Consider the following 27715-nt stretch of genomic DNA (forward strand, 5'->3'; position numbering starts at 1 on the left):
AGGTATGCTCTGTTTGATTCAGACTGCTGCGTGTCAAAAACTGAGCATAATCAAATGCAGCTCATTCCTTGCCTCTGTCTGCACCTTCTCTTCTAAACCCCGCAGCTGGTCATGCTACCCCTGGAAAACTTGCATGTGAAGGAGAAGATATGACTAAAATGCAACTTGTGGAGAGAAGCAGGGACAGCAATGGGAATGGTGGAGCTAGCATGCTTGTCTCAGTGATGTAGCGTGGGTTGATGGTGCCCAGGGCAGGGCAAGTGTTGTGCCCCCTGGTGGATTGGACAGCTAGGGGGGAGGTGTTGTGGAGCCTGCACAGAGGGAAAGGAGAGCTGGCCCAAAGTTGTCTGCCAACCAAGGGGCAGGGCACACACAGACGTCACTTCACTGGCCACACAGAGAAGGAGGCACTGCCCCAGCCCCAAAGGCCTGGGCTGGACACGGATTGCCTCCCTGCAGCTCTGGAAGGCAGTAGGAGCTCAGCCATGTTGAGGGAGCCTGTCGTGGGGGTGTCTGGTTGTGCACTTCTCAGAATTTTGTGCCCAGGGCCCCCATCCCTCTCAGTAGCCACTATGCTACTGGTTTTTTTGCATTCACTCCCCCCCCCCACATGCAATATTATTTTAAATGTCTGAATGGGCTATGTCCCAGCATTCCCCAGCCTGGTGCCTTCCAGATGCTTTGGGCAGCAACTCCCATCAGCTCCATTGGGTACAGTTTTATTGTGTTCTAAGACACCACTATAATTTCCATCATGAAATCCATATCTAACCCAGACTGTATTTTTGAAGCATCAGCTACCTGTTTGGTGGATGAAGGCATGTGGACAACCAGAAAAGCCAGTGTGCTTTGAATAATCTCTAGAACAAGTTAGCCTCTTGCATAAATTTATTCTCCAACAAATGTTTTGGGGATGTCTCTAAATGAAACTCAAAAACTCTGCTGAGAATTGTAGTCCTTTCAATTTTTTGCACAACATTACTGGCACTACTGCCCTTCACTCTCCTTACTTTAACAATATACAGAAAAGATCATTCCAAGGAAGACTGTTTTTTTTTTTAAGTTCCAAGAAGCCCAAATATGTTATTGAGATTATCAGTAACTTGCACATGGGAGTCTCAGTGTGGAATGTCTTGAGACTGATAAATTATGATATCCCAGCAGGGTTCTGATGGGGAAGCCTCACATTTAATGCATACACATTGATGAGGGCAGAGATGTAGTTAAGCAAGATAATGTGAAACAGTTCCTGCATGGCTTCTGAACTTGGAAGTTCTTGATTTGGTGCTTGCTACTTTAGCTAGAGCTGTGCCAAAGATTTCTTTATTGACCATTCATTGTGAGGATGGGAACAATGAAATCTTCAAGAAAATAATGTGAACAGTGGGGAGAAAGAGAAAGCTTTTTTTCCTGAAAGGTTTTGGATACAAATGATATAAATAAATGTTCCTCTGCATCCTTAATCAGAAGTACAGTGGTACCTCGGGTTAAGTACTTAATTCATTCCGGAGGTCCGTTCTTAACATGAAACTGTTCTTAACCTGAAGTACCACTTTAGCTAATGGGGCCTCCTGCTGCCGCTGCGCCGCCGGAGCACGATTTCTGTTCTCATCCTGAAGCAAAGTTCTTAACCTGAGGTATTATTTCTGGATTAGCAAGTCTGTAACCTGAAGCGTATGTAACCTGAAGTGTATGTAACCCGAGGTACCACTGTAACTCTTGTTCGGTTCACTGAAGTTTACTCCCTATTAAGTGAGTTCAGGATTCCATCTTAATCATTTAAACTTGTGGCTTTGACTTAGATTAGCTCAGTCAATTTCTGGTTCTTGATAATTTGGCATATGCTCATTGCCTGTTTATTGCCTGTTTCCATATTAATATTTTAAAAATACTAAAATTTCATTTTTATCTCACTGTACACATTTCTAAACATATTTTTGTCATATGAAATACATACTTTTAAAATGAAATTTGGTTTTATTTTCTGAGCTGAGAACTTCGGAGAAGTGCAAAATCTGGAAGATTATTACTTTCCAATCCAGGAGGTTTGAATTAAGTCAGTTGGCTTACAAATGCAGGCTGAATGAAATTGTCCTCCTTTCTGGTTTCAGCATCATTAGATCTGAAAACTGAAGAAATACAGGAAGCCTTTGGATACAGGAAATACAGAAATACAGGAACCCTTTGCCTTCTGGATGTCATAATACCCCTATGAAAACTTCTGAATGCATCATTTATATCAGTTTGTTCTCAAAGTATGAAAAAGGGATGCTACTCCTTAGAAACGATTCTCAGAATGCTAGTAGGAGTTTACAGGCTTCATAAAACACACACACACCCTCGAAGTATCATGCAGCCTTAGGCCATCTGTTACCAGCTCGTGACATGTAGCCAAAAACCTAATAAAGGCCAATAGCAAGATGGTTAAATGGTTTAATGGAACTGCTGCATTTAGAGGCGGTATGCCTCTGAAATGAATACCAGATGCTAGAGAAAAAACAATGCAAGGGGGTGGTTGCCTGTGTGCCTTGCTTATGTACTGTGCAGAAGCAACATCTAGTTCCCATGCCCTCTTGTAATCCAGTTGATAACTAAGTTTAAGTGTGTGTTACAAACAGAATCACGTGTTGCTTCCCTATTTACTCTTGTCTCCAGTTCATTCCCCATCTTTTGTAGCTTGTCCTGTGTTGAATTTTAGATCTTCAGGGCAGGGACTTCTCCTCTTGCACTTGTGTAAAGTGCTATGTACACTTGTTGTGCTATATAAATTAATACAATGGAACCTTGTTTCTTGAACAGCTTAGTTGATGAACAAATCGGCTCCCGAACGCCGAAAACCTGGAAGTAAATGTTCCAGGTTTTTGAGCATTTTTCAGAAGCCAAACATCCAATGCAGCTTCCAACAGGAAGCACTTGCAGCCAATCGGAAGCCACACCTTGGTTTTTGAACAGCTTGGTTTTTGAACAGCTTCGGGTGTTGAACAGTTCTGGAACGGATTAAGTTCAAGAACCAAAGTTCCACTGTACTAAACAACAGACAACATACACTGGCCATGAAAGAACATGGCTGAAAAGAGGGTGCAGGACTAGATCCTAAATGCAGGACTGATTCTTTATTATTGTATTCTTCTAACAGTGAGAAGGTCTATAGTCCAGACCTTTGGGTCTGACGTTCAATTCATGGAATCTTCAGCTAAGGCTGAGACCCTGCAGAGCTGCTGTCTGTCATTGTAAATAGACATTGTAGCTTTCTATGTTTCTGTCAGTTGATCAGCATGTGATTGATAAGCTCCAGTTCAGCTCATGCTACTTGCCCCTTTGGTGATTGCAACTTTCATGCTACTGCTTAAAAGTACAGTGGTACCTCTAGTTACAAACTTAATTCATTCCAGAGGTCCATTCTTAACCTGAAACTGTTCTTAACTAGAGGTGTGCCGCTGGCACACAATTTCCGTTCTCATCCTGCGTCAAAGTTCTCAACTTCAGATTACTCTTCCAAATTAGCGGAGTTTGTAACCTGAAGCATTTGTAACCTGAGGCGTTTGTAACTCGAGGTACCACTATATGCAGCTAATATGGGTCTCCTCTCTGAATGGCTCATGCTTTAGCAAGGCCATCTTGGCTACTGAGATTCTCCAATGATTTAGGAGTTTAATCACTGCTCTCTAGATGGCACACCCGGGGCAAATGGAGAATCGCTGAGGGTGATGATAATTTTTCATTCCTAATTCCACAGGTTTCTCCAACATCCTTCAGTCTTCTTTTGAAATTGATAGGGTGACATGGCTGGTAGGATCAGCAAGGGTTATGCCATCAACATGGCCAGCAGAGGTGCCAAGTTGAATAAAATATGAGGGGCAGGTAACCCCCGGCATGCATAATCAATCACAAGCATGGGCATCGCTGGGGCGGGGGAGAGTCAGCTGCCCCCCAAAAAAACAATCCATAAAAATACATAGCTAACTGAGGTTCTGCCTGCCTCCCCTAACAAAAGGCCTACTGCCCCCTAACAAAAATCCTGGCTACGCCCATGATCACAAGTCGTGACCATTTGAATGGCAATGCCCATCAACCTGGGGGTGGTGGAGGCCCCCTCAAATATTTTATGGGGGGCAAAGGGGCCTTGGCCCCTAGGCATTGGCTACTATGATGGCCAGGAATGTTGTACAGTATTGGGGTGATGGGTGAGGTTCAGGTAAAGAAATCAGAATCTAGCTTGGGCTTTAAATACACACACACACACACACACACACACACACACACACACACACATATTTCTGGGCTTTCTTAAGTCTTCTCTCCAGGCATCCTTCATTTTCCCCCTATGCCAAATCCCCATAGGCAGCTTTATGCTGCTTTTAACATTGAATGCACTTTTTTTTTTTAACCTCCTTTTCTCTTAGGGTATTCAAGAAGCATTGTCAGCAGGAAGGAAGGAAAGGAAGTTATGGCCACAGGGGAGGAAGGCATAAATCTTTCTTTTTCAACTCATGGCCTGGGGTGTTTTATTTTTCTCTGCAAAAGTCACTTCCTTTCTCAAAGGATCCCTGCCCATGACACTGGCTGTCCCCAATTCCCATTTCTGCAGGTGCCAGATATATTTAAAAAAAAAAAAAAAAAAAAAACCCCGCTCATTTCTACACTGGGGCACTTCTGGGGGAAAAAACCATACATACACAAACCTCTCATCCTTGCAAGACCAACGGAGTTTATCAGTCTCCTTTTAATTTCCAAAGCTGCCTCAGTGGATTGTGCTTTCTGAATTGCAAATGAACCCAGGGACCAAGTCTTTTGCTCTTTGCTTCATGCTCTGCAGGTTTTAAATAAGTTGGTGGAGAGGGAGAGGTGCCACTAGGGATTTACCCTTGGTAGTGAGGCACATGGCAATGGCATCTCTGTCTCTGCACAAAAAGTTGCTGTTTTCCTTGGGAGAGTCAGGCAACCGGTGTAACTTTTACAGCCTGCAGCAGTGACTGACAGTCCCAGGAGCTGAGCAGAGAGTGAATAAAAAGCAAAGCCTTCCTCTGGGGATAAGTTTCATCACCTCTTCTTAAGGACTAGCTTCCTTCCTGATGTGTGAGCATAGCTCAGCAGTTGCCAAAGTTCCTGCATGTAACAAAATTGGACAGCAAAATGCCACAAGTCTTACAACCTCCTGCAATGCCATATGTATCTGCAGCTCACATGTAGCCACCTTTGCTGCAGAACCCATTTGCCAGAGGGATGTCTCTTTGGATCCCTGAGCTGTCCACACCCCCTTTCTTCACTCCCTCGATTTTATCCCCTCTGCAACCAGGTTGCTGGGATGCAAGGAGAGATGAAGATTTGGGTAGGGCATATCTCTACTGAAGACCTCTCAGAAATTGGACTAGCGTAACACACAGCTGCGAGAATTATGGAATAGGAGCAGCTATGTGGAATGTATTTTTGCCAGTGCCTGAACATCGCTTGTTGGTTCATTTCAAGCCCTAAGTGTGTGGTGGAGAACCTTTATCAGCCTGACTTCTGACTTTCTAGGGGACCTTCTGGGTGGGCACATGCTAGTACTGTGCAGGGCTAAAGGCAAAAATTTGAGGGCAACAAATGTACATTTCACCTTTGGAATAATAGGTCAGCTTCTACACACACTTATACACCCTTCTGTATCCTCCATCCAGCCAGGCAAGAGGCATTATCAGAGTTGAAAGAAAACATTTCAGGGGAAGAGGCAGAGGGGCTTGCAGACAGGGGAGGGAATTGGGTTGCTCAACTGTTAAAGCTGAACTCTTCTTTTTTTAAAGAAAAGTTCATTCATTTATTTTTTAGTGTTTGACTTGAACAATTGAGCAGGGCAATTGATCTGTGGACTGAGCAAGTTGCAAAATTCATGTCTTTCAGTCAAGGAACCCTAGGGATTATAGTTCTGTAAATGAGTCTGGATACAAAGCACTAGCCGCACATAACAATAATTCACAGGTCTTTCTGCAGAAAATCTAGAACTGTTAATCCTTTATTAACTGGTTTTCATTTGTAGAGAAGGCTCTTCTGCCAGAGATTTATAATGGAGATTCAGTGCATCTATAATGGTTCCTGATTCAATCCGTAGCAGATTCCATCCCCCCTCCCCGAAAAGCCAAAAGGTCATGACCTCTGCAGCTTCTTTACACCACTTGCCCCGTTTCGTTTCCTCCTTGAGAGTCCCCAAAGCCTTGCATCCTGTTTATGGGGCATGAGCCAAGGCTGATTTCAGCTAAACTGTTTTACTTGTTTGAAACAAATCAGGCCTTTGGGCTTTGGTAGCATCTGATTTTTGGTCACAGGACTTGAGACTGAACGGAGCGCAAGTAGCAATCTTGATGGAATGCTTGTTTGAAGAGTTTCTTGCCTGGGTAAACACATGATGGATGAGGCTCAGGCGAGGGGACCAGCTTGAAGAACAGAGAGAGAGTTGATGTGTGAGGATGGTTTAAATGAAAAGAAGGAGCCTGAGGCGAAGGTCTTTCCCCTTCTCTTAGAGGCCTGTCTTTTCCTGAAAGAGAAGGGCTGTGTTTTCTGTCTTGTGTTGTTAACAACATTTCCCAGGCAGGAAGTGAATCCGGCATTATGTTCGTAGCGTCCCTGCTACCCTGCCCCAGGCAGTAATTGAGGAGATGAAATTATGAATTCCATGTGTCCTCTCAACAGTATTGCTTTTCAGTAAAGCCCTCTCCTTAAATCAATGAGGTGGTGTGCACGAGACGCACTCTGCCCCGACTCCTCTTTTTTAAATGGCGCATAAACCGGTGCTGTGACTTACACATTCTGACAGCTGCCTTGAGGTGACCATTCGGTGCATGTAGAAGTGAAACAGTAGCTTGTCTGTCTGAAGTGCAACATGACTATTTTTGTCAGATTGGTAATTGTAGCTATCTCCAGGCGTCTACCGCACATGTCTTGTAATTAAAGATCATGCTGGTTATTAATTCCACCAGAGCTATTCTCCTTTCCCCTTGTAGCACAAAGGAAACAACTTTCTTGAGCCAAAAGAAAGAGAAAATCCCCCCAGTTTTAGATCTCAGAAAGGAGGAGGTATCTAGAAAGAATAAATTATATTAGAGTCCCAACAAGAATGGGTGTATGCTGTAATAAGCAAACACACCAGACACCATAAATTCAGGTCAAAGTAACTTAAAGTTAATAAGATTGGTATTTTGCATGCCCTGTCATGAGATGCTCATGTTATAAGGATGAGAGACTGAGGCTTAACACACTGCCTAGTTTTCTTAAGCCACTTTAGCTTATCTGATGCAAGTATAGAGGAATCATTCACCTCTGCTGCTGATGAGTGTGTCAATATATCTATAACAGGCCTCAGGGCCGGCTTTAGTTTTTGGAAGGCCCTCAGAGCAACATGACCTAGGAAGGCCCAATGGTCTCAGAGGTCAAGGTGGTTAGGGCCAGAGGATGTCTGAGACCACAAAGACATACCCTCCAACATCCTGCTGATCAAAATTTGGATGCTTCTTTTTTCAATCCTGAGCTCTCACAGGAGCCAGCTGACTTAATCCAGAGCACTGGACTAAAAAAACAGGACATTCAGGGAGTCAATCAGAAACTAGTATGGCTTCTTTAATTCCAGGATGTCCCACTCAAATCACGGCGGTTGAAGTGTATGCAAAGAGAATATCTTAAACTTCCTATATGGTCAAGATGGCTTTTTGGAGCAAAGCCTGGCCAGATCATAGGTCCTGAAAGCTAATATGGTGGCACTGACTTTCAGTTGGCGGGTCCCTTAATAGACCTGGACCCCAGCAGCTGCCTAATCCTGCTGACCTTTTGTGTTTACCACCCCAGGCCTGTGCAGGAAATGAAGCACAGCCTACCAGCCATGTGCGTTTGTCTACAAAGAACATTATAAGTGTCATGTTTTAATTGACTTCTCTGATTGCAAGGAAAGGAAGCATGTCAAGTATCTAATAAGGAAAGTAGTATGGCTGGTAGATGTGCTTGGCGTGGTTGTTCACTAGTTGGGCAGGACGGAACTTGAGCCACAAAATTAGATTCAGAATTGCAAAAGAGTAAGGTCAAAGAGAATGGCCAAAAAAATGGAATTGTCAGTTATTCCACCTGTACCCAGAAGTGACTGTGTGTTTGTGTGGTGGGGAGAGTAGTTGACAACACTCCTGCAGTAGCAATGAGTCTGGGTGGTACATGAGATTGGTCCTTATGAGCCCAGGATCTAAGTCTCCACATCAGTTTCCATGGCCATCAGAAATCACTGAGCAAACTATGAAATTGTAAGGTACACTGTTTACAACAGTGCCATCAATACTTTCTAAGCAAGTGACAACTCTGATTAAAACCCTTTTAGAATCTATAGTTTTAATTTGTATTCATTACATCATACCATAGACAGCAAACGTCCTCTGTCGGTTTTTATCAAAGATTTGGAAAACACTCAATTGATTTGTACCCACTAGATGTCATTTGAAGCACCTTGGAACCTAGCAAGATTTTTTTTCAGTACAGCCTAGATATCAGGGTGTTTCAAATGACACCTTCTAGCTGGATACAAATCAACTAAGCAGTTTTAGAGCCTTCACCAAGAGCTTGGCCGCCCAGGGCCAGGTAGCCAAGTATTAAGAGGATGTGATTTCCTTGGTCAATAAGAAATTTTGTTTGCTGCAATTAAAAACAAAACAAAACTGCTTTGTGCTCCTGAAGAACAAATTCTAAGGTGCTCTGAGTTCCCCTTAGTACTTGACTTCTAAGCCCCTCTGTGACATCAGTGCAACTGAACTAATAGCCCAGAAGGTGATAACACACATCTGCCTGTGACATCAGAACAGACAAGTGACTCTCAACAGCTGGTGGACTGTCAACACACTAGTTTCTAATCAATAATTGAGAACTAATGCCACTTCCTTTCTGGCTGAGGAAAAGACAAGCCTGATTTAAAGAAACCAAACAGAATGATAGATGATAGATAGATAGATAGATAGATAGATAGATGATAGATAGATAGATAGATAGATAGATAGATAGATAGATAGATGATAGATAGATAGATAGATGATGATAGATAGATAGATAGATAGATAGATAGATAGATAGATGATAGATGATAGATGATGATAGATAGATAGATAGATAGATAGATAGATAGATAGATAGATGAATAGATGATATAGTTCAACTAATGTTGCTATTATTTTGTTCTATGGCTTACATTGCTCTCAGGGCAAGATACAGTATTCAAAAGTAATAGGTATATTCCAAAATATTCCAAAATATAAAATATACCAAGGGACGCGGGTGGCGCTGCGGGTAAAACCTCAGCGCCTAGGACTTGCCGATCGCATGGTCGGCAGTTCGAATCCCCGCGGCGGGGTGCGCTCCCGTCGTTCGGTCCCAGCGCCTGCCAACCTAGCAGTTCGAAAGCACCCCCGGGTGCAAGTAGATAAATAGGGACCGCTTACCAGCGGGAAGGTAAACGGCGTTCCGTGTGCTGCGCTGGCTCGCCAGATGCAGCTTGTCACGCTAGCCACGTGACCCGGAAGTGTCTGCGGACAGCGCTGGCTCCCAGCCTCTAGAGTGAGATGAGCGCACAACCCTAGAGTCTGTCAAGACTGGCTCGTACGGGCAGGGGTACCTTTACCTTTATAAAATATACCAAACTAAAGCTACTCAGAACCAGATTACTCTGGGTTGCTAAAATACTGTCAAAGTGGAAAGGTCTTATACCAGCTTCTGGGAAATGCTTGGGGAAGAATATTTCATATTTCATTGGTAATGGGCAGCAAGAATGCCTGTCTATGTATGCCTGTTGGTGCAAACATGGTATAATCAAGCCCTATATTTTGTGACTTGCCAAGCCAAATGCAGCTCCACAGCCATTGTGGCTTGCAAGAAGTTTAATAATGCTGATTTCACGGTCCCAGAAAGACAGTTTATCATGCTCTGGGTGGCCCATGATATATGACTTGTGAGGAGCACTGAGCTAGGTGCATCTCAAGTCGTACAGCTGCAATCAAAAGGAATCTCTCAGCTAATCTGAACAATAATCACAATCCAGTGCCAGTCTAGAAATGCTGAATGGATAGTGTGTTATGTGTGGTTATGGAAGGCACAGCGTCAAACTCTCAGACATGAATCTCTTTAGGTAGCTTTAATAAAACACTAACTCTTCGCCTGAACACATTGTCAGGGTTTAACTCGAAAGCATGCAGTATCTCATGTAATAAGAGCTCCTATCAAATGGCTGTCCTACTATTACAAACTTTTCTTGCCATCAGATCTCAGAGTTCCACCCAGGCTTTCTGTCTTTAGCATGTTCTAATTTTTCATCAATGGGAAAAGACTCATACAAGTTTTGACTCTTATATATATCACACAGAATATCTCGTCGGTCTGCTGGAGTTTTCAGAGCCATGATGTGGAGCTGGTAAACTAGAAATGTCATCCTAATTCAGAGCAGGAAGCCCAAGTGTGAAAGGGTGTCCATGCTTTAAAGACTAAGGCAGGAATGGGCAATCTTTTTCCTCCAGGTGTTGTTGTATCACCAACTCCCAACAGTTCTGGCCAATGTGGCCAGAGGACACAGATGATGCAAACTGTAGTCTTCTGGAAGGCCACAGGTTCCTTGTTTTAGATGTCATAGGCTGCATTTTGATACCTACTTATCTGGGAGTCATTTCTAAGAAGACATGTATAGGATTGCACTATCCAATCATTTTCAAATTGTGGTACTCCATCTTTTGTTTAAAACCTGTCAGTAACCCCCGTCATGCTAGTCTGAAAATACCTTCCAACATCATATGCTGCTGCAACAGCAAAATTCCCATGGGGTGTTAGCAAAAAGCAGCTATTCCTATTGTACCTCCCCCTCCCCCCAGTATGAGCTGCTACTGTGCCAAAGGGATTACTGCAGCCTTTTCACAGAGCATGCCTTTTTTTGCAGAACAAAACAGCTATCCCAAATATGCTGAGGCAATGCTCCCGAAAAAGTTATGTCTGGAAGCCACTGCATCTTTCGAAGCAATGCTATGGTGCAGCCTATATGTCAAGTAGTGGTTAGCAGTATTCTGGTTGAAATGTGAGTTCATCAGATTCAAGTGGAAGGAAGGCCTGAAGCCTACACTTTTACTCACTGCGACTAACTCAAGTTTATATTCCCAGTCCTGCTTCCTGTTCAAACTCCCATGTGAAGCCTGTGATTTCTGCTGCTTCTTTGAGACCTGTTGGTCTTCCAATGTCAATGCCACTATCCTCCCTGGTTCACTACTGGAAAACCAACAACAACAAGGCTCTAACTTTTCTCTATCTTTTGACTGTAGTGGGTGAAATTTGCACACACAGTAGTCCCTAAAGGGAGCATAAAGCCTGCCAGTGATTTTTATACTAGGCACCTCTAAAATGTGATTTCACTCACCCTCCAAAAAGAAACTATCTCTAACTTTTCCTTTAGGGGCAGAATTGGATGGAATTTGCAGGCTGAGTCACCACTTCAGAGAGCATGAATCCTGTCAAATTTCAGAAGGATCACTGTAGTAGTTCTGCCACAAGGACTGAAATGGGTAACAACAAAAGAAATCACTTAAATATCCCCATGTCTTTTGTGTGCAATTAGTCTGAAAATCACAGACATGAGAGATCTCCACATTTGCAGACAAATAGGCCCAAAGGCCAAGCACTTTTAAAATGTTTTTGGTATAGAAATAACTAAAAGAGATTCATTTTCCCAACTAGACTTATCAGTGATAAATGAGCTCTAAAAATTTGAGAGAGAGAGAGAGAGAGGAGAGAGAGAACTTTTGGCTCTGTAAACATCTTAGGGTGCTGGATATCTCCCTGGAGATTTGATGTAGGAACACCAGGTTTCAGTTGGCTGCTTAAACTGTGTGCCTCCACATAAGCTTGACTTGTCTATTTGAAAATATACATGTTACAAAACTCCAATAAGCCTCTAGTGACCTCTTTCCAAAGGAAATCCAAACTGAATGTGCAATGCACCCATGGAACTTTGCTCTTCTCAGAGTAATGGGGCAAAACTAAGGTTAACTTCAAAGGACAGTGAAGCTGGAGAAAGATAAAACACTTCCTGTGTGGCGCTGCACTTCACAAGGGTTATAAAATTCCCCACAGGATTGCTGGCTCTTCTTTCCAAAGAATGAATCACCCTTCCGCAAAACAAGAGGATGGTTTCAGCAACATCTCTGTGCACCCTCCTGAGCAGTAAATCTAGAAATATGAGGAGGATTTCCCCAGGACCAAACAGTTTGTACCAAAGAGCAAGTACCACAGATAGCACAAAGCTTCTTCTGCCCAGACCCAGGCTGAATCTACACAGTTATATATATATATATTTAAAAAAACACTGTGAAAATTCCTTTATAATAAATGTAGTAAAGTATATATGGAATTTGCCATTAGCTCATCAGTGCCATTTAGTGTCACATTTGTAAAATGCATTTAAAACAAACTTAAAATGTTGCATTTGCAGCTTTATTTCCAACACGGTTGACTGGCAGATGTTGCTGACCCATTCACAATGAGCCATGGTTTTGCATACCACTAACTCTGGCATGAACTGTAGTGATGTGCAAAATGAGAGTTTGTGCTCATGGTTCATAAGTGGCACATCATATGGCAGAGGCAGAATGGCAGAAAGGGAGAAAATGCAAATCAAACACCAGGTAGGGGCAGTAGTTGATGGGGAAGGCCATAGCTCAGTGGCAGAGAAACTGCCTTGCATACAGAAGATTCAATCCTCAGAATATCTGCAGGTAGCGTTAGAGAAGACTCTTCTCTGAGACCCTGAGGAACTGCTGTCATTCAATGTAGACAGCACCGAGTTAGATAGTCCAACAGTCTGATTTGGTTTAATGTAGCTTCCTATGTAGGTTGAGGTCTCAAATCACATGATAGCTTGTGCATAGCATCATTTTGCGGCGGCTGTTTTACCCACAAGAAAATGGCTTCTGACTAGATCCACTTGATAAACGCAATATTGACTTTGACACAAGCAGTTATTTCACGTGCATGTCTAAAAACAGGATTTGGCAAACAAATTTTCATATCTGTCTATTATATAATCTTAACGTCTGTTATCAGCATCTTCCAAAGCTAGTGCTATTCATAGCTTTCCCCTGCATCCAGTTCAACAGCAAGCATTTTGCTGGCATGATGAGGATTATCTTATTCCATATTTATTATTATTAATAATAATATTGCTTTACATGGCTTATCATTTTTATGATGGTGATCTCAATCTTCTTGTTTATTGTTGCTGATTGTGTGTTTTAAAAAGTTTAATATAATGGGTTTGTATTTTGAAAACAACGTAGCCTGCTTTGTGCAGAATTTTCTCAGAAAGCACAGTATTTGCCTCGTAAATAACTAAATAAATAAATTTATCAAATGGCACATAATGTCAGAAAATAATACTTTGTTGATAACCCTAAAATGAACATGCATTATATTTAAAGATTTCTGGATGGCAGAATACTTTGAAGTCTTTTATCTGACAGGTTAGGCTGAGGGAGACCCTGTGTGGAATTTTAAAGAATTTCTCTTCAATATTATTATTTTTTTACCAGCCACCTACAACCTGCAAAATTCTGTATGTTCTTCCATTATCCACTTTGAGCTATACAGTGGTACCTTGGCTTGCATACATCTTGGTTTGCATACGTTTTGGATTACAAACACGTCAAACCCGGAAGTGCATGTCTCGGTTTGTAACCTTTTTTTGGATTACAAACCATTTTTTTGAATTACAAACAAAAAATTTTGGGAGGCCCCATTGGCAAAAGCACACCTTGGGTTACAACCTGTTTTGGTTTACAAACGGACCTCCGGAACAGATTATGGTTGTAAACCAAGCTGCCACTGTAATCTTATCTTCTATCTTTAGAGATGTGTGTGACATAGGCAGATGCTTCCAGTGTCCGCCATTTTGTTTTCTCTAAAGTGTCTCGTGGGAGCATTGTTTCAGGACATTTGGGGAAGAAAGAATGCTTACCTCCTTGTAAGCAATACAACCAGCCAGAGGCCAGGTAAATGGTGGCATCCTACCATGCCATCTGCTACTGAGAGGGACAATGACATCTCTGCCTACCAGTGGCGTAGCGTGGGGGGTGCAGGGGGGGCCGGCCGCACCGGGCGCAACATCTGGGGTTAGGGCAAATCCATGGGTTAGGGGGCGCAAATCCACGGGTTAGGGGGCGCAAACCCACGGGTTAGGGGGCGCAAATTACTTGCCTTGCCCCGGGTGCTGACAACCCACGCTACGCCACTGCTGCCTACAAGGTTCCACTATGATATCAGGGCAGATCAGATCAAACCTTAAGAAGGAATAACATGGAAATGCACCAGTAGTGGTGGATGGAAGCTCACAAGAAAAAGGAAAACTTTGGCAAGGCACCTGAGAGCCCTGAAGACTTTTTCCTATACCTGATAAAAAAAGTAATCTTCTAATCTGTCCCCTAACCACTTCTCCTTTAATTCATTCTAGTTCTCCTTTTTTAAAACAAAAAACCTTTTACTACTCCAGTTATTGACAAATCATTGTTAGGCTTTGCAAAATCCCAAATTGTGTGCTCTTCACAGGGCATCATTCAAATGCAGCAGCTTGGTGTATATTTGCATAATGTGTTCTAAATTGTGGATTTCGGTTATCTAAGCCAAACTACAGGCACATTAATGTGCAGTATGTAGCTATGTTCCCACCCTTTTGCTTTTATAAATTACCGATGTGCATGGTGTGTGTACAGTGGTACCTCGGGTTAAGTACTTAAATCATTCTGGAGGTCCATTCTTAACCTGAAACTGTTCTTAACCTGAAGCACCACTTTAGCTAATGGGGCCTCCTGCTGCTGCCACGCCGCCAGACCACGATTTCTGTTCTCATCCTGAAGCAAAGTTCTTAACCCGAGGTAATATTTCTGGGTTAGCGGAGTCTGTAACCTGAAGCGTATGTAACCTTAAGCGTATGTAACCCGAGGTACCACTGTATATGTATGATCCTTTTGAGAAATGCAGGTTGCAGGGAGGTGTGGTTTATCTCTCCTCTCTTCAAACTGAAATTGCCCCCTCCTATAGAGTACCAATACTTGGGCGGGGGGTATAATTTGTTTGTTTTATCGTGTCCTCCATCATGGAGAGCACGAGTTGTGGTGAGATCACCCAAACTGCCTTCCTGTGGTGGGGCGGGACCATTTGGATAGCCACAACACCCCATTGGTTGCCCTTCGGTTGCTGGGGCAGAAATTTGGCCTGTTTGGTTGTCTATTGGCTGCCAAGGGGCCATTTAAGCTGCTGCACATCGCTGGGAGCTTTCTCTTTCTTGCGACGTGCATCCGATCACCCGCCCTCCTTCCCTATATTTAGGGCTGTCCTTTTGGCCTTGCTATGCCTGTCTAGGGGTCATCTGTCATGGAGCAGGGGCCCAGTAGGAATTTTGCCATTTGGCTGATTGGCTGTTGCCATTTGGTTTTTGCCTACCGTGTAGCAAATTGTCACAACTAGGTAAGGTTGGTGGTTAGGCATTGGTTCAATGTTTTGCAGAGGGGAAGTGGTTGGCTGTGCCTGCCCCTCCATTGCTGCTGCTAGGGAATTCTGTTAAAGGAATCCAGGGACTCTCCTTGCTTTTGTCCTATCCCCTTTCAGGGGTTAGGGCCACGCCAGAGTCCCTGGGAACATATGGGGTGAACTGGAGCCTGCACTCAACTCCGTGCTCCCCCAGCATGTTTTCCCTTACTGACCTCTGGTGGAGTCCAGTTGTCAGTCCTGTTCCTGCCACGGAGCAGGGTCAGGTAGTCGGGAACCAATGCCTAGGCAACCACTCACATGCTGTAATTCAATAAAGTTCTGGCCAAAATTATTGCCAAAAACCTTAAACTAAAATTCTGTGTCTATTGTGTATTTATTTTGGGGGGTGGTTTTGGGGGTCTTCACACGCAACTACTAGCCATGCGTAGGAGGGCAATTTATGTTCCAGTCATGCTGGAGAGAGAAAAGATAACTTTCTCCCCTTCTCCAAATGCTAAATTCCTGGTAACTATTATCCTCTGCTCCCCACAAAACTTGCACTTGTAATTAATAAAAGTAAAAAAAAGAAGAAGAAGAAGGGAAAGGAAGCTACACATTGTATAATCTGGCTTTCAGCACAGAATTTCAAACTGAGTAGAACATGCCAGAGTACAATCAGCCCTATTTATTAGGTTCATGGCATCACTATCTGAAGGCCACAAAAAAAGAAACAAAGATATTTAAGAGTCACTGGATTTTATCTGGGTTGCCTTTAAAACAAAAAAACTGCTGTTGTTTTCCTGACCACAATATGTGATCTTTGTTCGCTGCCTTTGGAACATCTAAACAAAAGAGCATCTATCCTCTGGGAGCTGTATACCCATCGCCCTGCACTGATCAATAAGCAATGGTACCACGCGGATAACACTGCTATGGCTCACAGGACTACTGCCTTTCTTTGATTCTTATTTTTAAGGAAGCGTTAAGAAAACTGTAAGCCCCTAGGTTAATTAATGGAAGTGACAGCAGCAGTCTTAGGCAGCAGGAATCAACGCCGGCAGTTCTGCTGTATTTTTCAAGCCAAAGGTGGGCTGCGCAGATTATATGGAGTGCATTAACATAATGAATTTAATTCATCAAATACTCCACAGTTTAACTATGTTGTTTCTGTGGAAAAACATCCAGCAAATACCTGGGGCCTATAATTTTATTTGCTACCGAGGCAATTAAATATTTGCATCTGAATGCAATTCGAGGCACAATCCCGTTCACTCTGAATGGCCATTAGTTCTAGAAGGATGAACACCGGGCCTTAAGTGTTTTGATTTTGAAGCAATCTGTGTGTTTATCTGCATTTTTCTCTAAGCTCGCCTTTTGAAGACGATCCATTTACAGTCACCTAAACAATCAGTGTGGTTGTTATATTTCCCCCTCCCCAACCCACCATTATTATCCTTGTAATAATTTAGCATATAAATGGAGGCCAAATTATTCTATCTCCTGTCCAGATTGACAGATGAGAAACTGTTCCTTAATTTTCAAAGAGCGGCGTTGATGAGTTTCACCATCTCGTGGAAGGCGGTGATGGGTTTTTCAGCGGAGAGAGTGTCAGATTGATGAATTTGCTCTGATGACCCCTTCAGAAAAGTGGATGCCAACTCCAGTGGGGCACCAGAGTTGGCAGCAAGTATTCAACTAGATAATGGGTAACGCCTTAACTGTTCAATATGCAGTTTGAACAGAATCCTTTTATTAGAAAATGGGTTTTTGCAAGCTCTCTCTCTCTTGATTCATGCACCCTTAGGCCAGCCTTCCCCAGCTCCCATCAACCCCAGCAAGCATGGCCAATGGTTAGAAATTATGGGAGAGTATCAGGCTGGGGAAAGTCTACCCTAGATGACTTCACACACTGTGTTGGGGCGATTCTGGGCTTGGCTCCAAATGTACTTTAAATATAAACTTGCAGTCAATCATGACTCCCCAATATGAAGAAGGGCATAGCTCGTGCAAAAGGTCCCAATGCCTGGCATCTCCAGGTAGGTCTGGACATGGGCACAGCCAGAGGGCAGCAGAGGGTGGCATCTGCACACACCCACACCCAGATCAAGTAAATAAATGAAAATACTTAACTAACTGACCAATTGCATCACAGATAGTTCAGTTCTTCCCCCCACTAACAAAAATCCTGCCTACACCCATGGGCCTGGAAGAGACCCTTGCCTGAAATCTTGGAGAACTCTTGCCAGTCACAGACAATACTGAGCTAGTTGGGACAATGGTCTGACTCAGTTTAAGGCAGCTTCCTGTGTTCCAAATAATTGTACCTGCATGATGCCTGCATTTGTCACACACTTTATTTTTCAGTGAGCACCTAAAATGTAACAAGTCAAGTGACCTTTAGCAATCTTTTCTTGTACTCCTTGGCCTCTAGCCTGAGATTTAAATCTATATGGCAAATCAATGAATGACAGGTGTTGGCAAGAGGAAAAAACATACACACTAAAAGCAGGGAGGATGGACACAATTGCAGAAGCTGTGTGGTTTGTAATTTTATAGCCAGAAATACAGAATGTGATCCCTGTCCTGTTTTCTCCTCCAACCCCTTTTCTTCTGCAGTGTAGTCTGCACTGGCAGATCTTATTGCAGAGCGGGCACAAGCTTTTAAGATTTAGAACTGGAGCTTCTTAGGGGTTGGGTCACATTGCTGAGAACTGCCAATTCCTCACACAGGACAAAGCGGTTCCTTTCCACGTGCCCAGTGTAATCTGTGGGCCAAACTAGACAGTGGTAGTAGCAGGAAGACAATTAATGTGCCTCCCTTTTTGTTATGTAGTTAGGAGTCTTGGGATGGTGGAGAGGGGAAATCTCAATCATTCTCCCACTGCAAACAAAATTGTCTCTCTTGAAATTGCTATTTGCATTTCAAGGGCACCAGTGAGAGATTTCCTTGAAATGGAAATAGTAGAGGTTTTGTTGTTGTTGTCAGGACTGTGACATGGCAATAGAGAGTTAAACGCCTCCTTCCAACCTGTTGCAGTCCAGAGGCTGCTCAGGCATTAAGAGTGGCCACCATTTTACATAGTAATAATCCACACACACCTGAAAATAGGTGCTGAGTTGCAAAGTGGGAGGATGGTTTTCCCAACAAAATCCATCACTTTGGCATGGAATGAATGAAAACCTGGCCAGCATCATGGTCATGCACCTGCTGAGAGCCCATATCCCAGCAGGAAGCCCACTGACAAGAGCCCCCTTGGACCTGCTCCTCCTCTTCCCCATTTCAGGGTAGCTTATTCACCTGACTCTCCCTCTGGCCAAGCAGGGATGAGCAAGTAAACATAAGTGGAAGTGAAAAGGAGGAGGAATAACTGACGCTGCATTCTTGCTCATTGCCTCTGTCTGGCAAGAAAACGGCTGGCAACAACAGTAACAAAAGCATGAACTCACTGAAGGAAGGAAGGGATATTGAGGGTGTCTTGCAAAAGCTCCCTCCTCTAGGCTTTCCCCTCACAAAAAAAGAAATAAAATAAAATTCAACCCATCACTGGCAACAGTAATAAAACCACGGTGTGCTTTCAGACAGACTGTGGAATGAACATTCATTCAGGTTGGTTTGTGGGGAGATTAAAAAATGAGGAGCATTCATTCAATTTTTTTGTATGAACTCTATACAGTGGTACCTCGGGTTATAGGTGCTTCAGGTTACAGACTCTGCTAACCCAGAAATAGTAATTTGGGTTAAGAACTTTGCTTCAGGATGAGAACAGAAATTGTGCAGCAGTGGGAGGCCCCATTAGCTAAAGTGGTACCTCAGGTTAAGAACAGTTTCAGGTTAAGAACGGACCTCCGGAAAGAATTAAGTTCTTAACCTGAGGTACCACTGTATGGTGCTGCATCAAAGCAAGTGCAGGTGCATTGCCCTGTCACATTTCTTATTCTAAAAGGTCTGATCTTTGGGGGGAAGTGAGTTTGTTGGAAAAGACCTCCCAATCAACATTAATTACACAACCTGAATGTGCCAGTATGTGATTGAATTCCACCCAAAATCAGCAACAGTCTGGAATTCCTCTACGAAAGCTTACTGTGCTTGGTTCAAGGTGTTTAAATTAGAGTTGTGCTATTTGTGTGTAGCTGTGGTAGCTGCAGTCTCCGACCTATGCACTCTGGTCCCATTTATTTATATACAACTTCAATGCAAGATCATAGCCATTACAGCAGATAGAAAGAGAAAAGGGCAGGGTAGCGGAACTAGGGAAATAAGAGCCTCTCAGTTTGCTGATGCATTAAGTATCTTGTAAGATAATGGGAAAGAAAAAGGGATTTGTCTGAAGTTTCCTTTCTTCCTGCAAAATGCTCCCACCCCCTTTTTCCTGCCTTTTATTAGTCTGAAATTTTCTTATTTAAAGTGAGGGCTATAATTAAATTTGAGATTTCATGCCTACTTTTTTCAACCTCTCATAACTCTCTCAAACCAATTCCTTTTCTTAGATTCTTTTTTTTAAAACACACACACACACACACACACACCAATGTTGGGTTTTATCTAATTCTGGCATTGTTATAATCCAGCAGAGAATGTAATTGGAGTTCCAGAAGCCAAATTCTTGCTTACCTGTGGTAAGCAAGTGCCACTTCACAAAAACTGCACCTGTTTATGACAAATGACCTAGATATCCATCTTTGTTGTTCGTTCTGCAGCAGTCAATTGTAGTAAACACCCAGCCTTCATTTTTGAGACAGACTTTTGCTCTTACTGAAATGGTACAACTGTGGGTGGGCTGTATGAGTTGAAACTATGGGGGGTGGGGCATTCACACTACTGAATTATTCTCTTAACAACTCTGCACATAGAAAATAAAAATAAATGTCCTAGCCAAGCCTCATTTCCCCATTTTCAATGAGTTTTATGAAGAAACATGCAGCCGTGTGAGTCCCCACCTGTGGTATGAAATGGTACAGGCCAGGGACAGATTTGCCAGTTGAATAAGTCTTGGGCCCATTACAACACTTGTGAGCCAAGGGAGAGAAATTACTCACAGTAGAACCACATTCATCAGAAAGGGCAGATGAGATTCCCCTCCAATTTCAAACTGGAAGGGGAAAAAAATAGTGACCCAAAAGCAGCCTCCTACTGTGTGATTTTTTTGAAAGATCACTTCATTATTTACGTTCTTTTTATAACTCAAGAGAAAAATTCCAAACTAAAGATGTATACTACTACTACAACATTATACATACATAACATTGATGGCAGCTTATAAAGTCCTAAAACCGATGCTTGAAGGAACACAACTTACTATACCAGCTTGCCCAACTTCTGAGCTCTGCAGGGGAAACCATTCTTGCCCACTACTAGGTGGGGTCATGGAATAGGGTTTTCTCTTACTCCTACAGGTTAGGCTCCAAGCCTCTAGAATCTAAGGTCTCACAGGCAAGACTCCAAACAATGTAGAATATGTCAAGTACACAAAGTGAAAGACAAACCAGGATCATGCATAATCCATCAGTCTAAGTCCCAAACATGATCAAGGTGTCATTGACACATCTTCTGCCATTCGACTTAGAACATACACGTTTCTTTCATGGATTTTGTGCTTGTGAGGGAAAATGAGGGAGGAAATGCTTATGCTTTCTGAATTTTCACCCAGAAACGTTGACAGAAAATATTTGTAACATTTTGTAGATGTTTCCTTGGGCTGCAGAGCTACTACACTGGTGTGGTAGTGATATATTTTCAGTGTGCACAGCAGGGATGGAGAACCTTTGGCCCTCTGATGTTGGAGTCAGCAGTGATGGAAGTTGTTGTGCAACAGCATCTGGAGGGTCTCAGGTTTCTCATCCTTAGTGTGGGGCATCCTCAATGCTTGAATTAGGCTTCTTTTTGATTTAGTTGAGATTCCTGCATTGCAAAAGGTTGGACCAGATGAACCTCAAGGTCCCTTTCCAATGCTACAATTTGAGGATTCTAATTGCTGCCCTTTGCAGTCCAGATCCTTCATATTCTTGGTTTCATGGGAAGAAAACGAATGGAATGCTTAAAAAAAAAACAGAATGCTGCTCCATTCAGTGCAGTAGCTGTGGTTATTTATCACCCGAGATCTCCTGTCTAATTAGATTTTGTATATTCTATTTCTAGCTGCAAATATTGGAAGCTCTCCGACTGCAGCTGATATTGCAGTCATCGGAGGTAAGAACACAATCTTGCTTGAACAAAGGCTGTATTTCACAGAACAGAAGAAACAAAACGGGACTCTCTGCCTATGCCCAGAAAAAATAAGTATTATAATATACACCTACTCAGCTTTTCTGTTGAAAAATCAATGGTGTGATGCAATATGTCTCTGTTAATAGTCTGTGAAAATGTGATAAACCATCCAGGCCAAACCTGAAAAGACATCCATAAAGCTGCTATACAACAGACTTTCTAGCACATGCAATGACGGCTTCCTTGGGGAGGGTGGAATATTATGGGGAGGGTACAACAAAATGTGCACTCTCTGTATGTAAGACATTTATACAAAAAGGCAAGGCTCCAGATTTCTAAAAGTCTGGCTTACAATTACAACCTCGCTGAAACTACCACAGACCTGCTGAAAGCAGGTTGGAGCACGGCACTGGAAGTGCAGAGAGAATTGGCAGAAAATATGTTTGGTGCTTGCATGGATGGGGTAAGCAGCCCAGGGATGTAGCAGGCATATGTACCCGGAAGGCTTCCTAGTTGGGAGGGGGGAAGAGACAGGAAGTAAAGCCATTGTATGTTTACATCAGGAAGTATTTAATATCATTTCATAAATTATTATCATTATTTTAAATGCAGCGCCACAGAGAGAAAGTAGGTCTGGACTGCACAGTCCCAGGTAGAGTGCTAAAGTCTAGAGAAAACCATACACAGATAATAGTAGGATTCAACCAGTTCTTTCTGTTAGCCGAAACCAACACAAGGACTTCCACTAGTGCAATAGGGCTTTTCCCCACCCCTCTGCCTTATGCACCCCTCTTGCCTTCTCTAAATCCACTTTGGTGGGTCAGGAGAACCCTCAGAACAGTGTGGGGGAAAGAAATGGAAGATTGCTCAGTTGGGCAGGCAGAAATTCTTGCACTGATGGAACAATCCCCTTAGTGCTAAATTGAGCACTTTGACCCCCCCACACACACAAAGGACTAAACAGATAAACCCTGTAAAATGAGGGTATAGAAGATGAAAAATAGGGGCTGTATCCATATAAACCCTACTAAGATCCATCAACTGACGTGACTAATTCAAATAAATTTATTTAAGTGGGTCTACTCTAATTCCGATTTTATTATTAATAATAATAAGAATAATATTAATGATTTAGCAGGCTATAATAATAATATTGTGGAAGACAGGAATCCTGGCGTGCTCTGGTCCATGGGGTCATGAAGATTCAGACACGGCTAAATGACTAAACAACAAGAAATAATAATATTAATGATTTTGCAGTCAAGACAAATGAAGAGGTGAAAAGCAATAACTGAGATTAAACAGGTCAAAAACTTGATTCAGGAAACACAGTTTAACCCACTAGCTATTCAGACCAGTATGAAGGGAGTGCTTTAATGCTTCTCAAAGGTTTGTATCTAGTGCACTGCAAAGTAAGCATCCCATCAGTGCAAGGATTCCCACCTGCACAATGGGACTTCCTACCACTCTCCTCCTCTATGCACTCCCTAATTCTGTTCTGGAGATCCCCCTAATCTTCCAGAACTGATTGAGGAGGGTGTGGGGCAGAGCTCAGAGTGGCATCTCATAAATCACCCATTGCCTCTTAAGAAATGTGAGTGTGCAGAAGGTTCCTCACTGGAGCTGAATGCAATCCCTGTTGGTTGCACCATACTTTGATTACTATATAGACTATAGACAGCAGCCTCACATGGGGCTGCTCTGCCTTGTGGGTATCCTCACATTCCCACCTCTCATTTTAAAATCTGCGAGAGCCCAGGGCATCTGAAGTCATGGGATTCCAGAGGATACTGTCCCAAAACCTTGCTGTGTGAGGCCTCCTCTTTTTCTCCCCGCTCACAGAACTTCACTGTCTCTCTGCAAGTTTATCTGTGCACATACAAAACCATCTTAGATTATCAACTGGTGGTAAGAAGAGCATTCCCTCTCTAGGCTTTTCAACTGATGAGAGCTACCATGACAGAAACTTGTTACAGCAATTTTGCTACAGTCCCATTAGCACATTGTCGTACTAATTCAAGTTGTTCGCTTGAATTACTATTTCTCCCCAAAGAAGCTTCTTAAATGTTAAGATGTATTATTTGGGCCTTCTTTATTTCTATTGTGTTTGCTCACTTCCTTGCTGTACTTGCTAATTTCAGTAATTCACCAGGTGGATTCCCCGTCATTAGTGGAAATTAGTGAAGTTCTGCTGTATTTCCCTTAGGTTCCATCTCCTGTAACTTTAATTTCAGCTTCCTACAAGTTACTAGGAGGAAAATTGAATTGTGCTGAGTCCCTGAGGCTTATTAATACTGTACAACATCTAAAGAGCATTATAGCCTATTGTGCTTTGAGAGTCCATCACGGGCCTTAAAAATTGATGAATTCCCTATTGGAGTCACATTATTATACCAGAGGCAACATCTTTACAGGGGCAATTTTCTTTTTCATAGCAGTAACTTTGATTCCTGGAATCAGGCAGCAAAAGCTCTGAGGGTTTCTTAATGCTTCAGACTTGAGTGTGCTTTGCACAGGTAAAGTTATTTCCCATACCCATACCGTAACCATTGTGGGGTTGCTTCAGGATCCCAGGTATGCTGATAGCTTCAGAGTCAAATGTTTGTGGTAAGCCAAGCTTGAAAGACTAACTGTCTAAGCTCAGACCCAGATCTGCAGAACAAACAATAAGTAAAACTGAAGTCCTGGTTCAGACTGGTTGGGTGGACTGTAGAAAATGAAATGAGAAGAGAGGGGGAGACCATGCTAGAATTATTGCTTGAGAAATTAATTTTTTTGCCAATTCCAATATAAACTATTCATACTCCTGGTTCAGACTTAAGCTTGGTTAGGAGCAATGGAGAGAGTCTGTGGCAGGAATGGAGCAGGAATTAAGTAGCATAGAATCATATAATCTGTACAAAAAATCTGTGGCCCATACCAAGGTTGGCTCAGAATCTTACATACATAAAACCATGAGAGATGGAAGCACTGTCAAGGTTTGAAAGTCTCAAGTAGCTGCCAACATGGGTGCAGCAACAAGTCTACCAAAATGTAAATATGGGGGGGTGATCTTGTTGTTTCTTGTTTTTATTTTGTATTGCTTATATTTTTTCCTTAATCCAGTCTTCATCATCACAATGTCAAAGCCGCTTTCTGATGTGTTGCTGTTTATGAATGCTTTCTCTTTGAAGGCTTCAGCAAAAGCATCCATCTATGCAAAACAAAAACAAAAAACCTTCAGCTATTTGAAATCATTAATGAAAGGGAACATTCAAATGTTTCTTCCTCCCCATAGGTGTCATTGCAGCTGTGGCTTTTGTCTTGATTTGCCTCTTGGTAGTGATGCTGAGATACATGTACCGGCACAAGGGCACCTACCACACCAACGAAGCAAAGGGAACCGAATTTGCCGAAAGCGCAGATGCCGCTTTGAAAAATGACCCTACCCTTCAAGAAGCCATGGATGAGAGCCGGAAAGAATATTTCATCTGAGAGCAAAGGCAGCCCCACTGAGTCATACTTAGTCATTCTCTCCTTCCCAAGGGAATCGATCAGAGACATCAAAAAGCACTGGGATACAGCAATTGCACAGAGGAGAACAAGGGGACTAATTGAAATATTGCTGCTTGCCTCCAAGAAGAAGCAACGCCAGATCCATGGCTGTTTATTTGATTTTAACAGCACAACTCAGTTCAATATCAGATCAAGAGAAACAAAAAAAACTCAGGATGAGTGATTAACTGATAACAGATAATAGCATCAAATGTCAAACCTTGACATTTGGCAAAAAATAGCAGGTACCAACTGAAAGCATCCTCATAGGTTCGTTGATCCATCCCACACTGATACAGCACCTGAAAGTGAATTTTAAGCTGCAACCCAACAAACGTTGTGATGTATAGAACAGAGGATCTTGGCACAAGCACTACTTTGAACACATATATTGTATCCAGATACTTGGTTTTTCTTAACATGAATAAGCTTGCCAGTGTGAATATATATGTGTATATTTGTTTTGAGAAGACTAAAAAACAACAGCAACCAGGATCTGACAGAAAATGCAAAGAAAACACAGAGGAAAGTTTTTAAAATGAAGGATTTTATTTCCAGATAGCTAGTGTGGTGTCATAATAAGACTCTGTGGTGGGAGTGTAAATTGGTTTGCTTGGCGCCTGTATTGACTTATAGTTGTTGTTGTTTAAGAAGAGTTGCCCTTGAGCTGCTCTTTCACTGCTCTTCTGAGATTTTATATTTGCCTGTATTAAACTGGCTCCACCTGCTTAGTTCCCTGCGTTTCTTGAAGCACTTCTGCCATAACCCAGAAGGCCCTGCAGAAGAGGGAACTGTACAGACAGACACTATGACATGGGAGTCCTTTGTCCTGAGCCATTCATCCTAGTTCAAATGAACAAAATGAGTAAGTTGCAACCATGGCCACAGCCTAAATCGAACTTAGAGTCAGTCTACAAGTGGGACCCTCCAGATGTTGCAGAACTACAACTCTCACATGCCCCAGCAAGGATGATGTGAGTTCTAGCTCAACAATATCTGGAGGGCCAAAGTTTCCCCACACCTGGTCTATGTGTTTTTGTAGGCTGGCTCTAAGGTTAAGAGAGTACTGTATGCCCTCAGGTCTATACGACTCCAAGTCCACAAGCCACATATGATCACCTGCCATGTGCTTGACAACAACCCACAACCACAATTTTTATTAAAGAAAAAGAAATGGTTTATTCTGGTAGCCAAATTTTAGAGGGGCCATGGGGGAGTCCCTACTTACATTTTGTGGTATGCCCCTTAACTCCCAAAAGTAAAGGGGTACCATGGTTTGGGGTTGTCATTAAGGGCCCCCATAACTCTCCACCACCACAATTCAATCATTCATTCAATCTCTACTCACCCTCCCATTGGAGGCTACTTCTCCTTGCCTCACTTGAAAATGTATAGCATGGCTTCCCACATGGATCCTCCTAAACCTATAATGATTCCTTATGGCAGTACTAGATTTCATGGAGGTATTCATTACTGATGTGAAAAAGCTCCATGTGACCAGAAAAAGCCATGTGGCTACATGTTTCAGTCATGATGTAGGTTTTACATGGCAGAGAGTTCGAACATGGAAGTATCCTCCTTGGGCCAGAAAGTAAACCATGGAATGACTCTTCATGTTACAAGAGACTTGGGGAAAGTGAGAAGGAAATAAATGAGCTAGTGATCAGCAATTTTTACTTGAAGGTTCCAAATTCATTATAGAGAGCCAAATGATAAAACTGTAACAGGTCTGGAATATCTTCAAAGTGCACACTGAGCATGCATATGGAACTATGGTGAACTGCAATCTTGCTATGGCTGTGAAGAGAGAAAGCAGTCAAATGCCACTTATACAGCTGAAAACACATCACCTAAATTCTTTCTGAATTGTGCTACTAAGCACCATTCAGGAAACCAACCATCATTTGGTCACAATAGAGTAGAATATTCCATACATACACTGCCTTAGGGGAACAAGCCTTGTTCCAGTCCTATATTCTTTTAATCCAGATTTTAGTTCCCACACTCCAGATTTCCATCTTTCCATTGGCAACCATAAGGAGGCTCCTGGCAATACGAGGTGGCCCAAAATGTGCTAGCTAAGCCTATGACTATTTTACCCAATATGCAAATCTGATTCAAAATTGGTATTATGTCTCAAAGAAAATTAACTTTTGATCCCACCCAAGTTATCAGTTTGACCAAACTGCGGGAGGCAGTGGAAGACAGGAGTGCTTGGCATGCTCTGATCCATGGGGTTACGAAGAGTCGGACACAACTAAACGACTAAACACAACAACAACAAGTTATCAATTTATTTTATATTTATTTGCTTTCCTGTTTTGTTGACAGTATTCCTCTAACCAAAGAAACAATCAAAGTGCAATGGCTCTTCCCCCTCCCCCATTGCTATTTAGCAATTTTAGTTATTAAAACACATACACAATTACTTAGTTTCTATTGCTTTCTTTTATTTTTTCTCTTCTTATTAGGAGTAGTAGTATTAAA

The 27715-nt window shown here is 42.5% G+C and overlaps 1 protein-coding gene across 2 annotated transcripts in view; it reads left to right on the forward strand.

Moving 5' to 3' along the window:
* GYPC (glycophorin C (Gerbich blood group)) overlaps positions 1 to 25959 on the forward strand; it is a 27560-nt gene extending 1601 nt beyond the window's left edge. The window contains exons 2-3 of one of the 2 annotated variants that reach the window (XM_083586145.1): positions 21626 to 21676; positions 24972 to 25959. In XM_083586145.1, the coding sequence (XP_083442271.1) occupies positions 21626 to 21676; positions 24972 to 25168 (248 nt within the window). In that variant the 3' untranslated portion in view covers positions 25169 to 25959. The remainder of the gene's footprint in view (positions 1 to 21625; positions 21677 to 24971) is intronic. The other variant, XM_083586146.1, reaches the window with a different exon arrangement.
* Positions 25960 to 27715: the final 1756 nt, after the last annotated feature.

This window comes from Podarcis filfolensis (assembly GCF_964270895.1).
Source record: "Podarcis filfolensis genome assembly, chromosome: 1".
Taxonomy (NCBI): domain Eukaryota; kingdom Metazoa; phylum Chordata; class Lepidosauria; order Squamata; family Lacertidae; genus Podarcis; species Podarcis filfolensis.